Source organism: Protopterus annectens, chromosome 8.part0, assembly GCF_019279795.1.
Source record: "Protopterus annectens isolate FY-2018-M chromosome 8.part0, PAN1.0, whole genome shotgun sequence".
NCBI classification, from domain to species: domain Eukaryota; kingdom Metazoa; phylum Chordata; order Ceratodontiformes; family Protopteridae; genus Protopterus; species Protopterus annectens.
This window is the reverse complement of record NC_056741.1, coordinates 1,547,940,702-1,547,958,920: the sequence shown is the minus strand read 5'-3', so window position 1 is coordinate 1,547,958,920 and position 18,219 is coordinate 1,547,940,702. Positions and strand designations below refer to the sequence as shown.

The window sequence follows — 18,219 nt, the reverse complement described above, 5'->3', positions numbered from 1 at the left end:
TCTTAGGTCTTCTGCATATATTATGCCCTTATGCTTCATATTTACCACCTGTTTGGTGCTTAAAAGGCTCTCTTATTGTCAATGGACTCCTTATAAGCTTCTCCTCATATTGTTTGCGATACACTGATACCCAGTGTTTGGTCCTTTTGTCCAGATAGTTTATTCTGGCCTTGACAAACTTGCTTTTCCTAAATTGATTTTTTTTTCTATTATTTATTTCTAATGCATATTTCTTTTTTTTAATTAAAATATCTTTAAAGGAAAACTCTGCCGACTCCTATAGGTTAACTCAACCCTCAGGTTTCTTTCTCCCTACAATATGGCTCCAGTATTGTATAGGCACCACCAAGCTGCTTGTACTTTTTAAAACTTTTATTTCCTTGCATTTGAATCAAATTAAGGGAAAGCCCACCTCCTTTTTTAAGCTTAACTTCTCACATACTTTGCACAGGAAGTCATCCCTACCTACATGACATATCACAGACACAGTTAAATCTGTAGTTTACCCTGTCAGATACTGCTGTTAATCTTGAATGGGCAATCAATCCTGCTAAAGTCAGGAAAACAACAGCTGATATAAAAAAAAAACACAAAAAGCTGTGGAACTGTTTTCCTCTGTTTTTATTGCAGAGAGGCAGAGAACTTAACATTTTGATTTATTTTTCTTTAAAGGACATGAAGTACACAAAGAGGCATATAATCTAGTTCTCGGTTACACATACACACACACATACACACACACACACACACACACACACACACACACACACACACACACACACACACATGCACACACTCATATTTTTTTCTACACGTACTTAAATATATATGCACACAAACACATGCAGTCACTCACACATACTATATATATCTATATATATATATATATATATATATATATATATATATATATATATATATATATATATATGGAAGCACTTTACATAATCGAATTACTGAAATCTCAAATGTCATATGGTCGAGACCATATGATCGAGATTTCAGTAAATCGAATATGTAAAGTTTTAAAAAATAACACTTTACTTACCTTAAAACATTACGTGCACACAGAGGCAAGACTTCTTGTACGCTCTGTGTGTACGTAATGTTGTTATCTATTTTGCGGTGTTGACAGGAAGTGGGAAATCTCCCGTTTTGTGCTTCTGCATACAGCGCAATATGGGAGATTTCCCTTTTCCCCACTGTAGCGCGATCTTGGAGTTGGTATATTTAAGTAGGGGGTGTGCAGGGGGGCAAAGCCCCCCTGCAAAAGCGATGTTTGACTTTTTTTTTTTTTGGGGTTTAATTTTAGAAGTTCGAGTTTCCAAAACTCAATCTTTTGGTCTCGACCATATGAAGTTCGAGATTTTGGGAATTCGAGCTTCTAAAGTGAATCTATATATATATATATATATATATATATATATATATATATATATATATATATACATACACACATATGTACTGTATACACACACACAGGGCAGCCATGGTGGTGCAGTGGTTAGCATTGTCGCCTCACAGCAAGAGGTTCTCCAGTTCAATCCTCGGATGGGGTGCCTTCTGTGCGGAGTCTGCGTGTCCTCCCTGTGGTCGCGTGGGTTTCCAACAGGTGCTCCAGTTTCCTCCCAAAGACATGCTGCAGGTGGATTGGGCACTCTAAATTGGCCCTAGGTGTGAGTGCGTGTGTGTGTGTGTGTGTGTGCCTTCTGTGGAAGGTTGGGTGCCAGGCTGGCACCTCAACACTGTAAAACTCCACTGCCAATCATGAGCAGACAGGTGATCTGCTGTGGTGACCTCTAACCGGGAAAAGCTGAAAGCAGACTGTATACACACACACACACACACACACATATATATATATATATATATATATATATATATATATATATATATATATATGCAATGTGGGTGCATAACATTTGTTATTTTTAATAAACTTAACATAGTAGAGTTAAGTGTTATTAATGTATACATTCTAGTAAATGTTGCATATGCAGTCTTTGTAAATGTGTTTATGTCGGGCAACATTTTTTTCTTTCTATTGCAAAAGAGTCCTGGGACCAGTTCACCTTCTTGGTTACCAAATTATAAATAAATATGAAATAGAAAAAAAGGGGGTGAACATGACAGAAATAAGTAAGGAACATTGATAAACAGGACAACGGTGACAGATCAACCTCTCTGCAAATGATGTGGCATTACAGGCAGACTCTTAGCAAGAATTTAAGCACATGATACAGGAATGGAATGCAAAACTGCATGCATATATGGTGACACTAAATACAGACAAGGCAGTTATTATGGCAATAAACAGGGGAAATCACAAAAAGATGGAAAATTAATATGGAAGGGGAAATAGTGAAAAAGTTATCAGCTAAGTATCGTAGAGAAGTGGTTGAGGAGAAGGGAAGTCTAGATGAAGAGGTCAAAGCTAGATTCAGAGTGGCTACAGTCGAGTGACACCGAGCATCTTGGGCAGTGGTTGACAGAAGAATGCCAAAGAAGCTGAAGAGTAAGGTATGCAAAAGAGTGGTATGAACAGTGCTCCTGTATGATACACAAACCTGAGCAGTAACAGCAGAACTTGAGGTGATGGAATTGAAGTGCCTGAGGTGGGTCGTAGGATGTACACTTTAGAACAGATGAAGAAATGATGACATCAAAAAAGAAGCAACAGTAGCTTCAAATGCAGAAAAAGTCAACAAGAACTGAATTTGCTGGTTTGGGTACATGAAGAAAATCAGAAAATCTGGTGAAGAAGATGAGAGGCAGGATGAAGGCAAGAGGAAAGAAGTGCATCAATCAAAGAGGTGGATGGTTTGCATGACAGACTACCTATGTCAGTCAGACATGACCTCTGGAAGATAGGAGACTTGATTGGAATGGAGAAAGATGGTGACAGTTGATGGGATACACCCAATTCTATGAAGAGAAAGGCTTGCTCTCAGCGTAAGTGATTTATTCCAGTGTAAAGCAGGCTTACACTGGGACCACATTCTAAAAGACATGCTCTCTAAGCATACTGTTTTGGAATCAGGACAGGCTTAAACCAGAATAACTTATTTACACTGCAAGCAGTTCTTTTGTATTTGGGCCTATTGTCAAGTAAATGTAAAAAGATTCTAGAAAGAACCAAATACATTTAGAAGCAATGGTTAGCAGTTAGGAATATGTGCTCTCTTAGTAAGTCGTGGAACTTAAAGAGTGAATGTTGAATGGAATTTGAAAAAAAAAATCTACCTAATGAGTTTAGGTTTCATTACTTGTAGCAGTATCTATTTCAAGTTTTCATTTTATATTCCATTTTTTTATTGAAATGCATATAACTTCTTAAGTATTAACTTTCAAAACAATATAAAACTTCATTAGTGATATTCCCAGTTTCTTTGTAAATATTTCTTGGCTAAACTTTGAGAAAAAAAGTAAAAAACAATAATCTAACACAGAAATAATACAATTAAGTTATGAGAAAAACATGATAATAATTCAGGTGAAGTGTAAAGGGAAAGATGTCAACAATTAAATATCTTAGGTTCATAGGTTCATAGGTTCATACTAGGCTATCTGCCCGAGGGCATTTACAAGCCTAGCCCATCGTTTTGTGGCTTACGCCACCCCTTTAGTATGGGGAACTATACCCATTATTTTGCTGTGCATCTGTCGAGCAGTGACACTGAGGTTATCCCTGGGGTATATCTGTGATCTCCCATCCATTGGTCAAGATTTCTCTTGAACAAGGCCAGCGAGGTACTCTGCCTCACATGTACCGGGATTTTGTTCCACAGCATAGGGAGTCTTTGGGTGATGAATCTATCCCTCCAGCACGTCCTATTAATAGCCGTGTCAAGGTTTAAGTCTCCCGCCCTTGTGGCTCTGATGGATCTAGATTTTTTGAGGTGAAGCATATTCATCAAATCTGGGTTTTACATGGCCTTGTATGTTAGGCAAAGGTCACCTCTGAGCAAGCGGTAAGCGACTGAATAGAGCTGGAGTTCTTTCAGTCGGGCAGCATAGGACAGATTTTTGAGACCCTTTATCCTTTTGGTGAGGAACTTTTGTGGCCTCTCCAGCTGCTGCAAGTGTCGGGTCAGATACATTCCGAATGGAGCATTGTACTCAATCATTGGCTTGATGAGTGATGAGTAAAGGGAGACTATGACCTCCCTTGATCTAGATGAGAATTCCTTCATGATAAGGTGGGCAATGTAGAAGGTCTTCCTAACTACTTTAGCTACATGGGTGTCGAATGACAGACTACTATCAACCTGGGTCCCCAGGTCCCTGATAACTTCTTCTGTGCTCAGTGGATTGCCACCTATTTGGTAGCTAGGGGTAACCTTGTTTTTCCCGAAGGGTATGACTATGCATTTTTTGGCATTTAACTTTAGGCCGTGGCTCTGGCACCAGTTATCCGTTTCTGTGAGACCCTTCTGAAGGATATCTGTATCAGATGTGTTTTCTACTATGGCGCCCAGTTTGCAGTCATCTGCAAACTTTGTCAGCCATAATCCTCCTGTGTTTGCTTGTACTTCGGAAAAGTAGATGCCAAACAAGAGTGGGCCCAGGACTGAGCCCTGTGGGACACCACTTGTGACAGGCTTTGAGTCTGACATGGCGCCAGCAACTCTGACCCTGTGGGTTCTGTCACTCAGCCAGTTTGCAACCCATCTTGTGATGTATGGGTTGACATTTAAGCTGATGAGTTTTTCAATGATACCCGAGTGGGGTATTGTATCGAAGGCCTTAGCCAGATCGAGGTAGGCTGTATGGACTGCCTTTCCTCATCAATGGCTTTGGTGACTGTTTCGAAAAAGTCAACCAAGTTTAAAAGGCATGATCTGCCTTTGACAAAGCCAAACTGGGTTGGATCCAAAGTCTGCAAATTCCCTATGTCTTTATTTATGAGGTCCATTATGATCCTCTGCATGGCTTTGCAGATAAGGCTTGTCAAGCTAATGGGCCGGTAATTTCCAGGGTCGGTGGAGGCACCGCCTTTGTGAAGTGGTACCACAGTTGCAGTGCGCCACTCCCTGGGTATGTATCCAGAGGTAAGACTTTGATTAAACAGCTGTCCTAGCTGTGGGTTTAATTCCTCATTGAGTTCATGGAGCACACAGCCGGGTACACCATCAGGTCCCATGGATGCTGTGTTTTTTGCTTTGGAGAGAGCAGTTCTCACTTGGGCGCTGGAGATGTTTGGGGGGCTGCAATCATTTGGTATAGATATCTCTCCTTTTGGGGGGGAGGGGAGAAGTTTGCACTGTACCTGTCAGCCAGTATGTTGGCAATGTCTGTAGGATCAGTAATCTTCACATCATTTTGAACTAGCTCTGAGCATATCTGGGAGTTTCCTCACAGGTTTCTAACATAGCTAAAGAAGGCCTTATGATTGTCTTTTGAGTCTTTAGCTATTTTTCTCTCGAAATTTGCTTTGGATGATTTTATGAGAGCTCTTAGTTTTTTACTTATAGTGATCAAGGGTGTCTTACCTTTTAAGGATTTTGCTCTATCTTGTAGTAGCTTCCTCCTTTTGTTGTAGAGTTTGTTTATGGCTGGGGTCCACCAGACTGGACGCTTGCCTTTGGTACAAAGAGTCTTTGTTTTGCTTGGGATTGCCTTATCCATGCAGTCCTGCAGGTGCTGGTAGAAGGCATTTGTAAGTGATTCAGCGGCTTGAGTACTGTTTTCCGCCGCTCGGGGCCTTAAAGGAGACCACACTAGTCTTTAGAAGTGTGAAGTCGGCTTTTGAGAAGTTCTTTACTGTGGCCTTTTTATTTCAGGTGGGGTGGGATGAGGACCTCCAGCGAGATTAGTTTGTGGTCTGATCTCACCAGTGAGGGGTACACCTCCGGTGTTGAACATTGTGCTCCCATGTTCGTGATGATGAGATCAAGTATGTTATCTCCTCTTGTGGGGATGGTGACTAGTTGTTCCATGGCATTTGAGTTTATGAATTCCAGGAACTTTTGGGCTAGGGTGTTTGGGCTTGAGTAGTGTTCCCAGTCTATATTAGGGTAATTGAAGTCACCTAGTATGATGGTGTTTGGTGATACATTTATCCCCTCTAGTGTTTTCAGGAAGGCCATGTGAGGTTCTTGAGTTTGTGAGGGTGGCCTGTAACATGCTACAATTTGCAGAGCAGTCTTGCCTATGGTTAATTGCACCTGGATGGTCTCCGATGCATCGTGCGTTGCCACCAGTCTTGAGGTGTGGGTGTCTTTGATGAATATGGATACCCCCCCTCCTTTCTTGGTATTGTCCGGATTTTGGGGCCGGAACGCATGATATGAGGTAAAACCTGATAGCGCTGGGGTGCTCTCAGGAGCCTTGAACCAGGTTTCTGTCACAGCACAGACATCGATGTTCTCCATACTGAGAAGGGCCTCGAGTGCGTGCATTTTGAGATTTAGACTTCTGGCATTGAGCAGCATTACCCTTAGTTTTTTTCCTTTTTTGTGTTCTAGGGTGGTAGGTTTAGAATTTGAGCCTTGCCTAAAAAGGCACTATGGGGTGGCAAGAGCCTTTGCCAATATCCGAATCCCAGGGTGACAGGTGCAAGCCGTCCCTTGCGAAGCAGCGTGGCTTGTCCAGCATGTCATCCCAGGCAGACAGACACTGGATCCCCTTTGAATGACACCAGTGTTTAAGCCAATTGTTAAAGCTGATCATCTTATCTCTGTATTGTGGCATCATTCTTGGTGAAGGTAGGATACTGCTCAAGGTCAGGGTCATACCTGCCTGGGCTACATAATCAGAGAGCTCCTCAATGTCTCTTTTCATGTAGTCCAAGGAGGTATGTCTCAGGTCGTTTACACCAGTGTGGACAATGACCGAGTCATATTTGTACCTGCTGTTGAGAGACCTGAGTGCTTGCGTTATGTGGCGGATTCTAGTGCCTGACAGGCAGCTTACTGTGACCTTCTCCTTACTCAGTCTGGTGAGCGGGACGTCAGTGTGTCTGACTATGGAGTCACCAATGACTAGTGTGTCTGGCATTGTGTTTGGCCTTAAGGGCTGTGACTGTTTGACACTCTGACTGTGAGGTCTATGTGTTGCAGGTGTTGTGTTCTGAGGTGGTGGTTGTTTGGGTGTCCGCTTTGGTGGCCTCTGCTGTTTTGGTAGATTTTTGATCAGAGCCTCCGAGTATGTCTTTGTGTGTTTATGTGTATGATTTGAGGTTGTAATGGTACTATGTGAGACTGGGTCTATAGTGTGTGTGGTAACCTTCTCCTCCTGACTGGTCTTGCCAGTCCTATGTTGAGAGAGCTCAGCCTCCAGTTTGGCTGTATAGTTGCATCTCTCGCATGTATTTGTGTTTTGTGGGAGGAGGAGAGGGTTGTCAGGTACATGAGGCAATTGTAACATTGCCTCAATATTCCCAGGTTAACCAGCTGAGCAGGAGGGGACACTAGCAACTGATCCCTCGACATGCTAGAAGGAATAGACAAAAAAAACTTTAAAAAAGATTCCGAGGGACGTGGGTGACCGAGAAATGGGGGGTTGCCTTTTTGGGGTACTATCTATGACAAGAGTGCCGTATCAAGGTAATAAGTACTGTAGGAGCAAGTGCTACGTTTAACAGATAGAGAATAGTCTACTTGGAGTCAAGTAGAGATGATATTTTTAATTATAGGATAAGCTGATTAGATCAGTAGTATAGTTCGAGGAAGGTAGTTTTAAGGGAAAATTTGAAGAGTGGACTTATAGCCCGAATAGTTTAAACCTGCTTAACCGCTGCTGCCCTAGTGTGCAACAGTAGCAACTCCGCGCTAAATCGGGCTAAATCGCGCTAAAGTGTGCTTTATAGCAGGGGGCTGGAAAAGACAGGAAATGACCCAAAATGGCCAATAAACTACAAGTTATAACCTTAAACCACTCCTCTGAGGACAAATGAAGGAGTTATGGAAATGACCCCTAGTGGCCAATAAGACTACAGTTTCAAGTCAGTAACCACCTCTCCGGGGGGCAGGGAAGCTGCTCAATGTTAGTCACTGCCACTGATGAACACAGAGACCCTCCTTCAGCCCAAGCAAAAATGGCCTCACAGAAACTTTCAAACAGTTCAGGAACAGCAAGCCTGTAACTGAACTTTTTAACTCTCAGAAAAGTGGGAAAAAGCAAGATTTTTTTGTTGTTTTTGTTTTTACAGAGATAGCAGAGGTTCACAAGTAATATCAAGTTATAACAGTGCAGTAAATGACCCCACACAAGAGTGCTAGGTCAAGGACAGAGAATATGCAAGTTTTAAGAAAAACGATTTAAAATTAAGTGCAAACAGGAAATTCAGCAAACAGCTTTTGGTTGTGCTCTAAATACAGCTACTAATACAGAAATCAAGTTTAACAAGCCAGAAAATGCTCAAGCTAGGCAGCTATGCAGAAAAACTTAGCAAATAAACAGAGAAAAATACTTAAAATCTCAAAAGTGGCTCCTTCTTCTCTCAGCGTTTTTCCTCTTGGAGGGTGCTTCACCAACAGCCAACAAGCCTGAAAAGACGCTCAAACCACGAGGCAACTAGGTTTTAAGAGAGGAAGATGAAGGAGTTATGGAAATGACCCCTAGTGGCCAATAAAACTACAGTTTCAAGTCAGTAACCACCTCTCCGGGGGGCAGGGAAGCTGCTCAATGTTAGTCACTGCCACTGATGAACACAGAGACCCTCCTTCAGCCCAAGCAAAAATGGCCTCACAGAAACTTTCAAACAGTTCAGGAACAGCAAGCCTGTAACTGAACTTTTTTAACTCTCAGAAAAGTGGGAAAAAGCAAGATTTTTTTGTTGTTTTTGTTTTTTACAGAGATAGCAGAGGTTCACAAGTAATATCAAGTTATAACAGTGCAATAAATGACCCCACACAAGAATGCTAGGTCAAGGACAGAAAATATGCAAGTTTTAAGAAAAAAACGATTTAAAATTAAGTGCAAACAGGAAATTCAGCAAACAGCTTTTGGTTGTGCTCTAAATACAGCTACTAATACAGAAATCAAGTTTAACAAGCCAGAAAATGCTCAAGCTAGGCAGCTATGCAGAAAAACTTAGCAAATAAACAGAGAAAAATACTTAAAATCTCAAAAGTGGCTCCCTTCTTCTCTCAGCGTTTTTTCCTCTTGGAGGGTGCTTCACCAACAGCAAACAAGCCTGAAAAGACGCTCAAACCACGAGGCAACTAGGTTTTAAGAGAGGAAGATGAAGGAGTTATGGAAATGACCCCTAGTGGCCAATAAAACTACAGTTTCAAGTCAGTAACCACCTCTCCGGGGGGCAGGGAAGCTGCTCAATGTTAGTCACTGCCACTGATGAACACAGAGACCCTCCTTCAGCCCAAGCAAAAATGGCCTCACAGAAACTTTCAAACAGTTCAGGAACAGCAAGCCTGTAACTGAACTTTTTTAACTCTCAGAAAAGTGGGAAAAAAGCAAGATTTTTTTTTTGTTTTTGTTTTTACAGAGATAGCAGAGGTTCACAAGTAATATCAAGTTATAACAGTGCAGTAAATGACCCCACACAAGAGTGCTAGGTCAAGGACAGAAAATATGCAAGTTTTAAGAAAAAAACGATTTAAAATTAAGTGCAAACAGGAAATTCAGCAAACAGCTTTTGGTTGTGCTCTAAATACAGCTACTAATACAGAAATCAAGTTTAACAAGCCAGAAAATGCTCAAGCTAGGCAGCTATGCAGAAAAACTTAGCAAATAAACAGAGAAAAAATACTTAAAATCTCAAAAGTGGCTCCCTTCTTCTCTCAGCGTTTTTTCCTCTTGGAGGGTGCTTCACCAACAGCCAACAAGCCTGAAAAGACGCTCAAACCATGAGGCAACTAGGTTTTAAGAGAGGAAGATGAAGGAGTTATGGAAATGACCCTAGTGGCCAATAAAACTACAGTTTCAAGTCAGTAACCACCTCTCCGGGGGGCAGGGAAGCTGCTCAATGTTAGTCACTGCCACTGATGAACACAGAGACCCTCCTTCAGTCCAAGCAAAAATGGCCTCACAGAAACTTTCAAACAGTTCAGGAACAGCAAGCCTGTAACTGAACTTTTTTAACTCTCAGAAAAGTGGGAAAAAAGCAAGATTTTTTTTTTGTTTTTGTTCTTTACAGAGATAGCAGAGGTTCACAAGTAATATCAAGTTATAACAGTGCAGTAAATGACCCCACACAAGAGTGCTAGGTCAAGGACAGAAAATATGCAAGTTTTAAGAAAAAAACGATTTAAAATTAAGTGCAAACAGGAAATTCAGCAAACAGCTTTTGGTTGTGCTCTAAATACAGCTACTAATACAGAAATCAAGTTTAACAAGCCAGAAAATGCTCAAGCTAGGCAGCTATGCAGAAAAACTTAGCAAATAAACAGAGAAAAAATACTTAAAATCTCAAAAGTGGCTCCCTTCTTCTCTCAGCGTTTTTTCCTCTTGGAGGGTGCTTCACCAACAGCCAACAATCTGAGTTTTCCAAACTTGTGGTGTTGTGAAAGTCAAGATTCCTACTTCCTTTTCTGCCTATAGAGTGTGTCATTTGTTTTGCAGTATATACCTATAGTTTCTTTTTGATTACAGGATTTTTTACTGTCAGGCATACAGAAAGACTTGGCTTAACAAGGAAATGGTGGTATACATAATCAAATGTACCATAATTTATCAGCTATGACAATACAACAGCAGCAAAAACATCACTGCAAATATAAGTGCTTATGTAATCTGTAAAAAAGTTACAGAATTTCCTATGTAGTTCCTTCCATCAGAAACTGCAGAACCACTGAAAAAAGATAGTGCATCTCAGCTGACTGCACGTAGTGTATGCTCATGTTGTGAGACTAATTGTGATATGATTTAATCTTCATCCAATTTTTTTTTCTCTTTTTCTTACTTCTAGGTAATTGGGCGGAATCTCTCAGAGTTTTCAGATCTGGATGACTATGCGAGCCACCAGCATACTTACAAAGAAGATTATTTGGAGCAACTCCATTCTTCCTATAATCTCTCATCTTACTGTCCCCAAGATCCAGACTCTCGTCTTACAAATACCCTTCACCCTCATTATCCATCCCCAGTTTCACAGGCACCTTATGTCTATCCTAAAGAACAGTATGTTTAAAAATCAAATAAGATGAACGTCAGAAATTACTGGTTATTTTTTATGTCCTCAAGCTGAGTTTGCAAAACTGGTTTGTTGAAAATATTGAGACAAACCCTTATTAATGAATTCAGACAAGATGTTTTCACATTTGTTGCACTGCTTGCCACTGTTATGTGACTGGTGACCTTCCTGTAGTGGAATAATGGTAAAGCACCTTTACTGTGAAGAATTTTGTTACACTTTCTCTCACAGACACAAGTATATATGTATATGCAGTTTTCCTTGAAGTTTATTTACCTTTTTGGATTGTGTTGCTAAGTATAACTGAAGAACAGTAATGCCTTTCAAAAGAATTTTAACAAATACCACAGTTTAAATGCAACATTAAAAATACCAGTTTAGCAGTTTCACACTGCAAGGTATTGTTATACACAGAGTTATAAAACATCTGTCATTTTCAGCAATCTGAGATGACACCTGAACAGGTGAAGGTGGCACAGTGCATTACAGGTATAGCAAAGAACTGAGTGCTAATAGGACAACTAAGTGATCAGTTGTGTTTTTATAGTGCAGTATATGAGTAATCCTGGCACACAACCTGCAGAATGACAAAATTCTAGTCCATTTGTATTAAGCTTCATGACAGAATCTTTCATTTTTATCTAACTAACAGATTTAGTATTCTGCAGAGAATATATTGGTTCCAAATGAAACAAGGAAGTCTTGTGAATTACAAACTGAGTGGGTCAGTTTTAAGCACATTTAGTATGGAAGTTGTCAGTTAGGGACATGACTAGCCTGACTTACAGCTGGTTTGAGGTCTGGAAATTTCCTGCATTATCAATGTTCGTTTAGAAGCTCACCCGTTATTGTTCTCTGCTAGATCAGTGCCACATTGTTTGTTCATGGGGTTTAGCATGACAGGCAAGAATTGTAATTGTATTAATGATGCCATGTTATGTGTTGCAATTTTATTTATCCTGACCTTGTTCAAACTCATATATATGAGTTATATTAATATGTACCTACAGCACTTAGGGTCTCTTTTAGATAATCCCATATCTACTTTTTTAATAGACAAGTTTATCATCCACTCCTGCCTGAGGATTGGGCAACAGACTGTTCAGAGGATTCAGAAACCAGTGATACCCTACATGAGCAAAGGGCAGGGCTTTGCTCATATACACATGTGATGGATGCTCTCTGTATGCATCAAATCAAACACTTTTGTGCCATTGTCCTGAGGAAATAAGCCGCAGTGCCACAGATGGTTGTAGTATGCAAAGGGTCCTAAATGTCACATGGCTTAAGTCAGCTTTAAAGAGTCATACTCCTTTCCAGGTATGCTGACAAACAGATATAGCTCCTTACAGTATCCAGTATTTATACAGAGCTGTACACGCGTGAGAGTAGAAGATGGGAGATCTAAACTGTTTGACTGGTTGCTCTTCTTTCAACTCTGTCAGCTATCCCCTTTTCCATTAGTCAAAGCCTTATTACTTGTTTCTCTTGTTTGCTCTTTTATAACCATTTCAGCAATCCGTTCAACTTGTTTTACCACTGTCCTTTCTGTAAAATAGTATTTCTTCTTTTCCAAGCTAAAATTTGCCCCTTCTGTTTATAAATCATGTCCTCTATTGCATCTACTAATATTCTACTTTAGTCTTTGCCTTTATTGTTCACTGAATTGTCTTGTGACTGCATACCAGGCTCTCCTTCATTTCTTTCTTCAAAGGAATAAAGCATTAGTTCTCCTACCCTCTCTTCATGTCAGTATTTTCACTGCTTTTATCATTATACTGTCATTTGTAGTCTTTTCATCAGTTTTAACACTTACTGTAACCCTTTAGAACTTGACTGTACCACTTGTTGCTATACCATAGAGCTGGAAAGTAGGTGGACTACTCCATTATCCTTGTAGACTGTGCCCTTAAAATTGCATTGTAGCACTTGTTAGCCTTTATCACTGCTCTGTCACTGTATTTCTGATGGTTTATCCTACCTATGGCTATTTTATTTAAGTATTTTTCCACTAAAGTTAGCTTGATCATGCCAACATGTAATGCATTTTTTATTACTGTCTAGTGGTGGTGCTGCGGTAACATTGTCAACTCACAGTAAGACGTTGTCCTGTTCGATTTTCAGCGAAAGCTTCTTTCTGTGCGGAGACATGCGTGAATGGGCATACCTTCGTTGAAGGTTGTGCGTCAGGGCTGGCAACTTGGCACGTAAAAATCTACTGCCAATCATTAGCGGACCGGAGTTCTGCTGTGGCGACCCCTAACTGGGAAAAGCCGAAAAACTCAACAACTGTCTAGTTGCAGTATATTTTACTTCTCTGCATTAAAACCTCACTTGCCACTTTTCTGCTTAGACTGCTTGCTTTTTTAGATTCCTTGCTAGGAATTTTCTGCAACCTTCATGTTTCCCATATTTTAATGTGAAACCTTTTCTGTACGGTTTGCTATGTCACCTGATATTGAAGAGCATGGGGTGCTGAAATGATCTCTGCATTTCATTATTGGTCTCTACCATCTCACCCAGCAATATCACACACACACACACACACACACACACACACACACACACACACACACACACACACACACACACACACACACACACACACACACACGCACACACACACACACACACAAACAAACACATCAACCTGGGCATCATCTGTGATCACTTAACAAGTATTTGCCTCTTTCTGTTCCTTTCACTTGCCTAGTAGCCTTTTATATGGTGCAAGGAAAACACTAGCTCCCAAACATCTCACATCTTCCTCCACAGATAGTTAGTTATATGATTGTATGATGTTTATGCTTTTAAACCCTCCTGCGAGAAATTAGTCTTTTCTTGGCAGGTATATATCCCCGTACTCCACCTTGCTGTATGGACCATACACCTGTGGCCTTGTCTACATATGTCACACCTATAGTTGAACGAGTACAAGCCATCTACCCAGGATGAAGAAGCCTTCATCAGCCACTTACACCCACCCCACCCCAGCTGGCTTCACCAGTGATGGGACAGCTAATTAAACCTGGGTCACTGAGGCCAAAGCCTGTTTTTTGTTCTGATCACTATGGAATACAATCTGGCAGGATCTTTAGCTATGATACCATGTTTCTTTTCATCTTGTGGTTGTTTCTTGTCCAGGACCTTGACCAAGTTTCTCCAAAATTCTCCTTCATTGTTTTTCCAGCATTGGGGTCAGACTAACTTGCCTGAAATTGTCTGGCTTACTCTGGCTTAGTTTTGCTTTTCTTTACAAAATAGATAACTTTATCATTATTTCCTCATTTGCCTGTCCCTCCAATATTTTCCTTAGAATAGCATTAAATTTCATCCTTCTATCATACCTCACGTTAGTTACTTATATTCTATTTCTCTGTAGTCAAGCTTATACGTCTGTTAAAAAGTAAACACTGACGTTCATGAATATTTAATTTGGTTGCAAGCTTCTTCTCATATTTCAACTTTTACTCAGAAATTCTAGTATAAAGAATAGGCAACAAAAGAATTTTTTAATTTATTTAGACAAATTTCCTTATCAGGCAATTGAAAGTAGAGATGAGGATCAGATAAGTTGTAGAAAGACAAGAAAATGTTTCCTTTAAAAAATATTTAAGAAATCTGCAATTAAAAGAAAACAAATATGTATGTTACACTATATATGGCCTGTAGAATTGCTCATAATTTTTTGGGGAAGTCCTTTTCTTTGGATACTAATAACATCAGTGCAGCTCTAATTTTTCCAGGCCTAAATTCTTCCACTTGAAAGAGACTACATTGAAGTTCCATAATTATATCACTAGTTCAAATATTTTATTTAATATCTGTTTTCTGTGGATAATAATATACAGCCTTAAGTACTACTGTTAAGTTCAAATAGAGTGGATACACACACACACACACGCACACACACACACACACACACACACACACACACACACACACACACACACACACAAACTGAAGATGTTTTTGGCCAGATACTTAATGTGATAAAGCTTTTCCTTAACTGCTGAGATACCAAGCATTCATTGTCAATGACTACTTCATTGGTGTGATACTGTAAACTGTAGAAAATACATTGTGCTGCAATTTATTTTTTAAAGATTAAAATCATTTATGTTTCACCGCATAAAGTATATATACTGTACCAAGTGATTCTCTCTCAGCATTTGGCGACTGTTGTTCTTTGCCATCTATCATCAATCTGTTGAGAGTTTATTACTAATATAAAGCTTTTACATCTGAATTTAATCAGAGACCAGCGATAGAAGACTGGACTATTTCTCAGCTGAAGCAGATGCTGCTCTGAGTCCTACATTTTGACCAATTATATGCCTGGTACTGTGATAGCTGCATGCTTCTTAATAGACACCAATTTTGTCTAAAACATTATGTTTTGCAGCTGTATATTAAAACACATTATGTTACCTTTAAATATTGATCATTGGTCAGTCATACAATGCCATTGCATGAATTGAAGGAGCAGAAAGAAATCACATGGTTTTGTCAATATGGGACAGAGGTCAACGACTGGTAATATAAAAACATCAATAAGGGAAATAAAGTGTCACATAGTTCAGGATCCCAAATAGTACCTTACTGGAATGAACTTGTACACTGGTTTCAGACCATGCATTCATTACCCAAAGGAATAAAGTCTATATTAATACAAACTTAACCTTGTTACAGCACAGACATCTTTGCCATTCCTTGTAACAACATACAAGTCTGCCCATCCGTTAACATAACTAACACACATAAATTAAGCACTATTTTATTAACCTTCCTTTGCTATTTAGTTGGTATATAGTTTTACTGTCTAGTATCATTAACTTTTCTTTTGTTATTTGAGAAATTACATAACAGTGTTATTTTTACGTAAGCAAGATATAGACTATTCTAAGTTTCATTAAGCCTAGTGTTGTCATTCATTTTGTGTTTTTGTCATTGTTTTTGATGAATCTTAAGTGCAGTGTTATTTTCTGGTTATTAATTTATAGTTGTTAGCTAGGTTTTGCACAGTCAGATATTTGTATGTTAATTTATTTAGTTAGTGTGTGTGTGTGTGTGTGTGTGTGTGTGTGTGTGTGTGTGTGTGTGTGTGTGTGTGTGTGTGTGTGTGTGTGTGTGTGTGTGTGTGTGTGTGTGTGTGTGTGTGTGTGTGTGTGTGTGTGTGTATGGGGGAATAATAATTCTATTAATTTCTAAGTATCAGAATGTGCTTTCATACCTTTGTAGCTGCAACAGATAATGACCTGAACTTTATTCTTATATCCCTAATTGTTATGGTTTATGTTCCTTTCATAAGCACTAGAAACCTAATTACTGCAGCAATGCACAAGAGTTGGTAGATGTTTACTCTGAGGGGTGCACTCATATTTGTTTGAAAAAAGAAAACTAAACATGAAAGGAAATATAGCACACTATAAACATCAACAGTTTTATCAGTTTTCATTTAATGTACAATGCAGCTACGATGGATGATTTGCAACACTGCATGTACGACACAAAACTAATAGTAATATAATTCTGGCATGATTCATAGAAGATAGAGACAGCAATATTTTATCTTGCATTTTTGCCCAGTTGGTTTTACTTTTACTTAGTTTTCACTTAACTGTTGTGAAAACAGACACACCATGGCTAGCATGGTTGTTTTATAGAGGCAGAGAAGCTAATATTATACTGCACCATAGTGCGTACCTCATGGCATTCTAATGGATGGTTTATAGTATCCTAGGATCATAATAACTAAGGTGCAGGTAAGTGTCTTGTCAAATACCCAACTTCTAGGAGGGCAACCCATGTCAGGGCGAGGATGAACGTATGGGTACCTATCCAATCATCAAAGTTGTAGTACAATATGTACTAGTTTGTCTATGCTATTGCATCAAAACTACACACAGTAAGCACCCATTTCCTAGGATGCTTCTACAGCTAGAAAGTGATCTTACTGCAGTGACATTCATCTGTGTCACCATCTGTTTCCTTGTCTCCATGTCTTCATAACTTCCTTATTTTCCTGCTGCAGATCAATAAAAGCAGAAGCCATCCATGCAAAAGAAACAGTAAATTCTTGAGGAAAACACAAATACCATATGTGGTCCTCTAATTGTTATCTAGAGACTTTCTGTTGTTGTGGTGAGACTTCAACAGACCTGGCAGCCTTGTAGTAATGCTCTTTCACCTACAGTGTGTTAGATGGGGCTGTCAATTTAGCTACTAGGAGTAATTACATAATATTGATTTACTTTTATCAACAACAAGGAGACAGCATCTGTACATTGGGATCCACACTCACAAGTAATATGAGAGTAAAATATCTTCTATTCTTGCTTGTACCTGAAATTACTTAATAATTGTCCATTTTCCCAACCTTGCATTGTTCCACTCTCTGCTTGTAGCTCAGTCATGCATTAACCCTAGGCTAAGCAGTGTTAGAGGAAATAAAAATATAAAATTGACAGATTTTTTTTCTTTATCTTTTTGTTTTTATGCCTGCCAATGATCAAGCCTTCCATAATTGGACCTAAGACCATTAACCATTTGTTCACTGCATACTGAGTATCCTTATCCTGGAGGCAGCTACCATCCAGAAATCATCCAGTCAGCCATGAGTGTGGTTTGTGCCCCTGCTAATATCACCAGCTTTCCCCTCCTGATAGAAATATGCAAATACATCCTCTGGGCAAGGTTAGTCTGCCTTTACCCTCCTATCAGGACTTTACTTGTCTGTCCCTTGATCTCCATCAGCTTTGCATCATTTAAGATGTGAGATATGGAGCATTTCCATAACCATAACACACCACTGTCTGGTGGTGAAGTGAGCACCTGCGTCACTACAGGACTTACTACTCCCATCTGTTGGCACATATGTGCTGTTTCACACATGCAGCCAAGGCTTGTTGAGAAGCAGTAGGCTATGTCCTCCTGTTTATGAGTGTTACTTGAATGTAGGCCTTCAACTACACCAGAGCACACCAGTTGTGTGGGAATGACAATTGATCTCCTCATGACGGACAAACCATAGCCTCTCAATTCCATCCCCCCATCTATCTTTTCCAGCACCTGATCCACTGCTCAAACATTAGTCATGATTCCAGCACCTGAGCCACTGCTCA

General features: G+C 39.7%; 1 protein-coding gene across 1 annotated transcript in view; it reads left to right on the top strand.

The window, feature by feature from the left end:
• Positions 1 to 13,234, top strand: part of LOC122808510 — an 873,313-nt gene extending 860,079 nt beyond the window's left edge. Inside the window, exon 5 of the mRNA XM_044079466.1 lies at positions 10,871 to 13,234. Coding sequence (XP_043935401.1) covers positions 10,871 to 11,092 — 222 coding nt within the window. The 3' untranslated portion in view covers positions 11,093 to 13,234. The remainder of the gene's footprint in view (positions 1 to 10,870) is intronic.
• Positions 13,235 to 18,219: the final 4,985 nt, after the last annotated feature.